Here is a 10,612-nt window from a genome sequence, read left to right on the forward strand (position 1 = left end):
ACAAGACTAACTCTAAGGAGAATAAAATGTAAAGCTAATTGATTTTTTAAAAAAATCCTTACCTTCTGTCTTAGAATCAATATTTTGTATTGGTTGCAAGGCAGAAGAGTGGTAAGGGCTAGGCAATGGGAGTTCAGTGACTTGCCCAGAGTCACACAGCTAGGAAGTGTCTGAGGCCAGGTTTGAACCTAGGACCTCCCATTTATAGGCCCGGTTTTCAATCCATGGAACTACTCTGCTGCCCCCAAGCTAATCAATTATTATAAAGAATCGTAATTGTTGTAATAAAGATGCTTTTGTTATTCATTTCCCCATTCCAAGATCTCCCCTCTTTCTGGATTTGTTTACCAATCTTTCAGACCCATTCTGATACTAAAAATAAGCAGCCTCTGGTTTATGCACCTAAACAGCTCTAATCTGAAATACAACATACAAATCCTTATCCACAACAGACCTCCTATAGCTCATATTAGTTTATCTTAGAAATATAATATGATTTATTTTTTTGGAACATATCGGGGGGTGGCACACTTTTGAGATAGTTGGAAAGTGACTTCTTATAAGGCCCTTTATATCTATGACAGATAAATTTACATCTACAACTGATAAATGAATTTAGAAAAACAAAATTGTAGCTATTTATCATTTACATTTAATCAACCACTTACCCAATACAATGTCAATGCAGCTGAGAGACTATTGTTTAAAATACTGTGCAATCATTAGTTTTAAAAAATTTAAAGGTCTGATAAAAACAAATTAAGTCCAACAAAAAAATTAGTCTAAAAGATGCAAGAATTTAGAAAAAATGTGTAAACCTTTAAGAAGCTTCAAAAGTTAAAAAAACATGAATTCATTTTTGTCTCAATTATAAATTCTTTGGGAAGAACCAAAGTTGCCTAAGAATCTTTTGCCTCAATTCTTTTTTTCACACTTTGCAACAGGTACTTGTTTCTAATATGTTGGCATATCTGACAGGAAAACCAATTTACCTCAGACCAAAATATCACTAGCTTGAGAAATAAAAAGTGAGACTGTCAGTCTTTGGCATGGCCCACATAAACCAAACACCTAAACACTGAAAGGAAGGAAAAGTTACCTCAAGTAGCATATAAATTATACATGTGCTACAGGAAGATAACTATTAAAAGTTAGCATCACACTCAATGGCTAATGTTGGTAGATGACAGACATTTCCTAAAAAATGATCAATTCAAGCCTGGTTTCCAGTAAACTACCATCTATATCATAAAGTTAATCCCAACAACAAGTAGCTTCATTAGAGGGCCGTATCTTTAAGTTAGTCATTAAACATGTCTGTGGACTTACTTTTAGACATTACTATCTAGGAGATGAATAGGTAGAAGACACTGAAACCCCACAAAGAAAGAAGCTAAGCTAATTGGACTGAATAAGGGCAGCTTTTGCTTTTTAAGCATATCAATATTTATTATGGGTTTGGAAAAAACCTCAAGAGATTAGTCAGCCATTATAACCTGTTCCCAAAACGGGAATCTCTTCTCCAAAATTCTCAAGTTGGAATCTGGATTTTACTTGAAACTTGAAATCTCTCAGTTATGGTGCACTCACCACACCCCTCCGTCCCCAACCCTCCATTTGAGTTTTGAATAAAAATTATTCAGATATGTTACCTCACTTTGAGCCCCAAATCTGCCTCTGCAATTTCTACCCATTAATCCTCTGAGGCCACATGTGTGAAATCTCTTTCATAGAAAAGCCCTTCAAATATTTGAAGATAGCCCCCTTAATTTTTCTGTCTGATGTAACCAAAGTCTTTTTTTCTAAGTTAAAAATTCAGAGCTCTGGTTCATTCACCTCTGAGCATATTATTACTTTTTGGCAAAACCATAAGAAATGAGCAACAATTCAGTGCATTTGGTCGATTCTGCCTTTTCCTGTTCAACTGAGTCGACTTTCTAGAAATGCAACATTTTCTTTTGTACAGTGAGTACATAGTTTAATAAAGATAATCTAGAGAAAAACAGTGCAAAGTATTTGATTGATGCTTCTCTAGGCTTTGGGGCCAATGGAGGGGGAAAATCTATTAAAATAAACATGTTGAGATTTGTAGCTTTTCACAATTATTTTATATAATTAGTTTCATGATTTTCTCTCATGTCTTTCTTATTTTTCTGTGAATATTTTATTTTATGGGAGGTAGTCTGTAAAAATGAGATAGTCCCTTTTCCCCCTCCCCCAATAGTTGATGTGCTTTAGGCAATATTCAGTTAAACTTCTAGACAATAAAGACAGATTCCAGCTTTATTTGATTTTTTAATAAACCATAAAATTTAAATAGTCAAATAAAAAGAAACAAAAATAGATATTTAAGTCAAGCACTAATTTCTCTGTCTTTGTTCCATTACTGGGCCACAGAGACTTGGCTTTCAAAGGATTATGGGACCAGAAAAGAGAACAACACATTGAAATTGCTGGTACAATAAACCAAATATGATTTAAAAAATAAAAGAGAAAAGGCTTGGTAAAAACAAACTTTCAATTCCTAAGTAAGGCTTTTTTTCCCCCTAAAAACTCATAAGCCATTTTCTAAAAACATAAATTGTTCTCATGAGTGGAGAATACCACCACTTTCTGCAAATTATTTTCTCCCCTCACTATGGTTTAGAAATAATCTAAGCATTTTGACCCTTTTGCTCATAAAGTTTTTTTCAAAACATTATGGGGAAAACCCTCAAACTGAGAAGAATATAAGCACGCCTAATGGGAGTGATCCTTTTTGTACTAACATCTTTTTGCATGTGTGATGAAGACACATCGGTGTATTTTTGGCCTTTCATCTTTAAGTAATTTAGGCAATCTTATTCTTCTCTACCTTTACTTTAATACCATACCCTCCTTAATTTACATTAGCTAATTATTATCTATTTGCTGTTTTGTTCTGGTCATTATGGCACTATTATTTTTGTTTTGGATCGTGCTCTATCTGGTTCAACAAAGTGCAATTTTCCCCCCTTTCTTCGACTGATTCTGCTATTGAGTAGACAAATGATACTGTCTGTAGGAAAAAGGAAAAGGGAAAAAGAAAAAGGAGCAAAGAGCTAGTGGAGCTTCTCATCAATATTCAAATACTTATAAAAAATAGGACCTGTTCCACTTTGTTATTGAATCTAATACCATTCCTGTTGCAAAGCTAAAGTTCTAGCAAACTCAGATGGATTGCCATAGTGCACACAGCAAGAAAGTACACAAGAAATCATCTGTAGTGTATGAAAATGTTGAAGGAGAGTTCCAGTAACCTTTGAATATATTTGGTAAAGAGAAAGCTATTGTAAGGAAGAATATGTCATGTTTAGACTTTATAGGCTGACTGTCAGGGGACTTACATTAAAAACATTACAGTCAGAGACAATGTAAATGCTATCTTGGAAAAGAAAGGGCTTTCCAGGAGTCAAAAAGTATTCATTGCATCTGTTTATCATACTAAACCATGACTGACAGCCTAAGGGGATAAATAATAAAATAATGATAAACTTTAACATTGTTATATGGTGTTATCAAGTAAAGAAAATATTTTCACATAAAGATTTAAAAATTGGCAGCAAGAAATTCTATAACAGACAAGTTCTCCCAGCCCATCACCATGCCACCGAAGACCAGTCTGAATGGTAACACATACAGTATAAACAGTGATCTGCTATATACAAGTCAGAAAATATTTGAAAGCGACAAAGTCATACATGTTATTAAATGACAAAACATGTTTAGGTTTTATTTAAAAATCTCACTGCTCATTATCAAAGTTAAAAGATTGCATACCAATAAACATACTGTAAACATAGGAAATTCTTATTAAGGAAAGATGGGTTTACTGTAATCTGATCTTTTACAAAAAATTGCTGCAAGTTATTGATAACAGAATTTCTTTTTTACTTTCTTAAGTCTAAATCTCTCGAAAATTAAACCATTGTTTCCACTTCCCTCCATCTAAAGTTCAATCATGGTCACATTAGGAAATACCTCTGTTTATTTGTTAATCGGAAGTACAATTCGAGTGGCATATATTTCCATCTGCTTCTTAGGCCGAGTTTCAGCTTCATTATATTTTACAAGAAAACAGAAGACTTGCAGTGGTCCTGTAAAGTCTTTCATGTTGCAACTGAGGTTTAATGACGGCAGTGGAGGAAAGCAGTGGTGATGCAGAGTAAGGCCAGCTCAACTGCCCTTATCTGGCCATGGAATCTTTTTTTCCTGTCTGGCTTGCATTGAAGCAAGGAGGTTTTTCTGGTCAGGTTGCCTCCACCAAACCTGACTGAAGGAAAAGGTTGACATGCTCTGGTTGATCCAGTTTAAGGGTGATGCTCATTCTTTTTTCAGGTGATTAGAGTCTCTCCTTCAATCTGTTGGTTGGGGTATGATACTAATATGAAGAAAATTATCAGGGTAGCTCAGATGTTCACTTAGCCACTGCAAAGGTGTCTCCAACATTGGCTCAATTCCATGAATCATAATTTGATTCTTCTTTACCCCATCTAATTCCGAGAAAGAAATCCAACAATAATAAAAAAATTAGGAGAGTCAAATATTATAAACACAATCAAATGCTTTCTGAAAACAGTGAATCAAATGGATTTTTACTTCTTTCAACATGACATGTCTTTAGAGTAGGAAATGTGGATGTGGAGAAAGTTGAAATGCTGTAGTGCTTATACAATTTAAAACAGAAACTTGAGGGTTAAAATGAATTCTGATAAAAATTCTGTTATTGTATGTGAAAGTATTAGTTCTTTCTTAATTACTAGGCTAACCTAAGACTGACGTTAATGAAACTCTAGAGAAGAAAACAGACCATTGTATTCATCGACCTAATTTGTGTCAGTTACACCTAAAAACACCTGCTACTATAAATATTAAAATAAGAGATACCTAGAACTAAGCATCTGAGTCAGGGATTTCTAGCTGTTTGAGAGTCCTGACAAATGATAGTTTTATGTTTTTGACACCCACTTCTGGCTCTACCCTGTGCACTCAGCAACTCTACCATTTGGACATGGAGAAAGTTGAAATGCAGCAGTACTTATTACCTAAAACAGAAACTTGAGGGTTAAAATGAATTCTAATTATTATTGGGAAATATATCTCTGTGTATGTGTAGTTTGTTTTTTAAAAGAAAGTTTCATTGAAGCCTTTTTTATGCTAGTGTTTTCTGCTAAATAGGTTTATCTATGTTACATGTCAACATTCCTTTGAAACTTTTAACTACTTGTGGATTTCCTATTCATTTAGCAGTGTTTAGTCCATAAAAGGCATTCAATGAATAAATAATTGTAATTTATTCACTGAAGTTAAGAATCATAATAAATGGGTATGGATAAAAATAAAGGCAAAGATTACAGATACATGTGAACATAGTATCATAGTAATATATTTTGTTTAACAATTTTAAAAATTCTGTGACTTAAGAAAAATAAAAGTCATTCCTATTTATATTATACTTGACAGTTTACAAAATGTTTTCTCACAAGAACTCTGTCAGGGGGTAGGTGAGATGTCTGTTATCTCTATTTATAGACCAGGTAATTGTGGCTTTAAGTGATCTGTCCATGTTAACATGATTAGTAAGTGGTAGATCTAGGTCATGAACTCAGGTCTCTTGCTTCTAAATCCAATGTGCTTCCACTACACTACATTAACTCTTGTTTAGGAAGCATTGCTCCTTATGCTTTGATGAAACTTACACGAGATGAATGTTTCAGGGGGGCAAACTGAGGTGAAATGATTTCCCACGTTGAAAGGTCATGTATAGAAATAAGAAGTTTCTCTGGAATTCCTAAACCACATCAGCAATGTGACTGGGGAGAGTACAACATAATGAAAAGAACACAATAAAATGGAAAGAAGACCTGGATTTGAATCTTAGCTTTGCTATTTATTACCTCTGTGATACTGAACACAAATCATTTCCCTCCTTAAGGCTTCCTTTTTTTTCTTTGATAACATAAGAAAGTTGGATAAGATGATCTCTAAGGTTCCTTCTAGCCCTAACCTTATTTATAATAGGAAAACCTAAGGGATGCCTATATCATTACAGTAATAACTGCCCAATATAAAGAAAACAAACAACAACAACAAAAAAACCAGCAGAGAACCAGGAAGCAAATTTTAAAAGCATCTGTTCATCTAAAGTAGTTGTCAGAAAGTCCATGGAGGGGGGACTGGGCTGGGTTCAAAATTGGCCTAAGAGCTGTGTGACCTTGGGCACATCATTTAACCCCAATTGCCTAGCCCTTGCCACTCTTCTGTCTTAGAACTGATACTAAGATAGAAGGTTAGGGTTTAAAAAAAATTCATGGAGAAAGAGAAAGATAGCTTGGTAGGAAAATATCTCAAAATGACATTTACATAATCTTTCTATTCCCCTTATTTAAGGTTTAAGGAAGTTAAAGAATGTGCCCATATTTACAGGCAGTGTCAGATGCGAGATTCCAAACAAGTTCTTCCTGATTTCAGGTCCTTCAATTCAACTACTCTTCTACACTGCCCTTAGTAAAAGGTAAGCTCCCTTAGATCTTCACTTACAGTTAAGATCTTATTTAACATCTATTATGCCAGTATAAAACAAATATGTCCATATAACATCTACATATAATTATATATGTATCATAAATATATAAAATTCTGCCAAATTTCATTACCCAGTTCTCAAGTCCATACTGTATCAGAAGTAGGAAATTGGGGATGGGAAGAGAAATTGTGGCAAGAAGACACTATGAGAAGAACAGAAGTCATAACAGCTAGCAACCTGATGGCAAGATGAAGAAAAAACAAAAATATGATAAAAAGAGAAAGAATCCAAAAAAAAGCACCACAGTCTGTAGTGATTTTACATAGAAGGAAACTCTTAATATTGTGATTAGAACACTGTCTACATTAAAGCACAGTACAATAAATTATATTCATAATGAAAATCAACAGTCATCAAGAAAGTATAAGGTTGCATTTAGTAAATCTTTAACAAGGAAGCAAAGCATTAACACATTTTAAGATCACAGGATCAGATCTAGAAGTAGAAATAGCCCTGGAGACCAAATTTCAGGTTTAATGTCCTCATTGAAAAAAAATTTTTTTTAATATAGAGGAAAAAAATTAAACCCATGGAGGTTAAATAATTTGTATAAGGAAGGCCACAAAGTTGGTAAAGGAAAGGTTTCCATCCAAATTCTTTAAAATAAAAAGTCCTTTTAATGCTTAAATCAGCAAATCCTTCATTATCCAAAATGTCCAAGGCAGCAGTATGGTATAATAAAAAGGGATTGAGCCTGTGCACCCCAGATTCAAGGAGTCTAACTCCATTACTTAGTAAGTGGGATAACCTGGGACAAGTTGTTCATATACCATGAGCTTTAAGTTCTTTTTGGCAAAATAATGTCAATAGTGTCTATTGCAATAAAGGTGAAGGGGGGGGGCGGGGCAAAGGAGGAGTAAAGGAAGTCAGAAAAGATGTTTGAAGCCACTTTCAGCTTTGACCTCCAATTTTGTGACTAATTCCAAGAGAGTTCTAGATTGCTACGGTTTTACTCTAGTGAGTCTATTTCTTACACTGCTTTAAACTATTTCCACCTCAGTTCTGCTCTGTTTTAAACAATCACTATGTTAAATTTCTTATAAATGTTTAATATTCTCAGAATCACTACTCCTATTAATAAATAACTCAGACAAGAGGGAAGTAATAGTGGTCTAAGAGCTCCTTATCTACAAGATTAAGTCACCTTTGGATACTCCTGATCTGATACACAGGGTAGAGTGTACAATCTAAAATCTGAGTAGTCAATACTTTTTGGTTAATGTATCCTTTATAAAAGGAAGTAGAATATTGGCTATCATACAGTCTACTCATAATATTCTGAAAGATAAACTATTACCACTCTGATGGATCATTTTCATCTAGGACAGATGGCTCCCCTGAGCTGAATCTTCGGAGGAAGTTAAGAGTTCATCATCAGATTCAGAGTGATGTAAATGTAATGGACTGGGCACAAAAAAATTATGTTAAGGTTAGAATGAGAAATGAGGGAAATTTTATGGAGGCCAATTAACACTAGCTCCCTAGTTTAGTGACTAAAGCCAATCTTCCACAAAATGCCAGAAAGAAATGAATAATATAAATTATTGAATTTATATACTCAGAAAGAAGTGCTTTTAAAAACGATATTTCTCACACTATGAAATGAATCTCAGGTCGCTGGCAATTACTAGCTTATATCCTGCAGCTAATTATTTAAAAATCTTTATTTTATTAGTGAGGAAGGGTGCTAGCTTGTGATATCCAATTTCTGGGTTGTGACAGAATTGGATTATCCGAAGAAAAATCTGCTAAAATGAATATCCAGTTAGACAGAAGATATTCCTCAGAGGGTTTCTAAACTTAGTGAATATTTTGGTTACAAAATTCAAAGGGAAAGTGGGAGGAATTAAGCATGTCATAAAACAAGATTTAAAGTACATAAGCTATAATTTTTAAAAATCATAATGCCATAAACACTAACAATACACTGACAGGTCAACTTTGGAATAGTAATACTAAAGAGTTTTTAACTGTTGTAAAAGAAACATTAGAAAATATAAAACTGGATTTTTAGCAAATGTTTCTTTCTGTTTCAAAGTGAAAATCACGAATTTGCTACTTGGGGATGAGAAAAATGTCAGTATAAAACAAATGACTCAGGAGAAAAATGCTACTCCATATCTCACCCACTCAGTTTACTTTTATTTTGAAAGCTAATTTAATATTTAAGTAGACCAATACTTGAGAGTGAATAATTGAGTGAATAAGCCTGAAGAGTTTCAGCCCACTGTTCTTCATTTCAGTAAAAACTTGAAACTGCTACTACCCTAATTAATATACCTCATAACACCAAGTACAGTCATTCATAAATACTTTAGCTTTTTAAATAATAAAAAAGGAAAATAAAGGCCAGAGACATTTATATTCATTAAAGTATTAAAGAAACTGAATTTATGTCAATATTTAGGCTGCAAATCATGTGAAAAAATTTGCTTAAAAAAGAGAAAGGAAGAATCTATGAATTATGATATTTTGTTTTTTCCAAAGGTAAAATGAACAGCAATAAATTTTAGGGTTTCCCTCCCTCCCCATATTATTCCAATTTAAAATGATGGAAAGTAAACTGAAATCACACATGAAGTTTACATATAATACATAATACAATCTAAATAGCTGTTATGATAGACAAGTTTTTGGCTTGGACTTATGATTTATCATCACTGCTGATACCTCCATTAAAATAAAATGATAGTTAAAACTCTGGGCACATGATATTCCAAGGAGCGTCTTTGATAAAGAAAAAATGAATAAACTTTAGTTTATATTACTAGGGAAGGCAGATATTTTATATATGTAAAATAATTTACTCTTATTGAAGAAAGTGATATAATGTATAACATTAAGCAAAAGCAATTTCTAGTGTATGAAATTATACAAAAAGAAAAATGGAACTTATAGGATTACTAGTAGAAGCTAGTATAAGATAGAGCAGCTAGGTGACCCAGTGGATAAAGAGCAAGACCCAGAGATGGGAGGTCCTGGATTAAATCTGGCCTCAGTCACTTGCTAGCTGTGTGATCCTACATAAGTCACTTAAACCCAACTGTCTAGTCCTTACCAATATCTTCCACTTTGGAATGACATTTTAGTATTGATTCCAAGGTGAAAAATAAAGGTTTTAAAAAAAAAGAGCACAAGATAGTGGAAAAAAATACTGAACTGAGAAAGAAGAAATAGATTCTAGTCCTGTTATTGCCATTCAGTAGCTGTATGTCATAAGGGAAGTCAATCTCTCTAAGACTTAGCTTCCTCATTTGTAAAACTAGGGAGCTGAACATTGACTTCTGAAGTTCCTTTAATGTGATCTTATGTTTGAACAGAAAGAAGTGTTGTTTCAGGTTAACTTCCTAACTAAAATGGATGAATGAGAAGATAATTAATGATATGATTCTACAAAAAAATATTATATATTCAGCTACTCTACAAAAAACAAATTCAGAGCCAAAGCAGAACATTTTGGCTCAAATGTATCTAAAACTATGCATTCTATTATCTAGAATGTGTGTAAATGAAGTGCAAAGAACTTTGAAGCTTGGGTCTCTTATTTATATGTGCACTGAATGACTACAGAACTAAGGCATGATATTTTTGCTAAGAGGTAAATATACAAGACATTGGAACCATACAATGTTAGGAAAAATGCTTTTGCTACTCTTGAATTATAATAAAAATCTCATGATATTGTTTAAGTAGTGTGTTCAGAAAAATCATAATTAGGAAACTAACCTTCCAATGTTCCTAAACATTTTTTTTTGAGAGAGGGGGAGGGAGAAGAAGAAAGAGAGAGTGATGGAGGGAGAGAGAAAGAGAAAATATTTTTATATGATAAATGTGCATTTCAGGAATTTTTACTTTTGAGGGTACAAATTATTTTATTCCCCCTTTGTCATGAACTACATTTTTAGTCACTATATTTTTCACTAAAACTTTGTTTTCAACAAGAAATACTGGCCAAATGATTTGAGATGGATAGCTGAGGTTTCAACTGGAAACTTACATTACCCCTCC

The 10,612-nt window shown here is 33.4% G+C and overlaps 1 protein-coding gene across 1 annotated transcript in view; it reads right to left on the minus strand.

Annotated features, from left to right (window-relative positions):
* Positions 1-2,318: 2,318 nt before the first annotated feature.
* ATG5 (autophagy related 5) overlaps positions 2,319-10,612 on the minus strand; it is a 145,510-nt gene continuing 137,216 nt past the window's right edge. Inside the window, exon 7 of the mRNA XM_044676643.1 lies at positions 2,319-4,511. Within this exon, the coding sequence (XP_044532578.1) occupies positions 4,375-4,511 (137 nt within the window). The 3' untranslated portion in view covers positions 2,319-4,374. The remainder of the gene's footprint in view (positions 4,512-10,612) is intronic.

Source organism: Gracilinanus agilis, chromosome 4 (genome assembly GCF_016433145.1).
Source record: "Gracilinanus agilis isolate LMUSP501 chromosome 4, AgileGrace, whole genome shotgun sequence".
NCBI lineage: Eukaryota > Metazoa > Chordata > Mammalia > Didelphimorphia > Didelphidae > Gracilinanus > Gracilinanus agilis.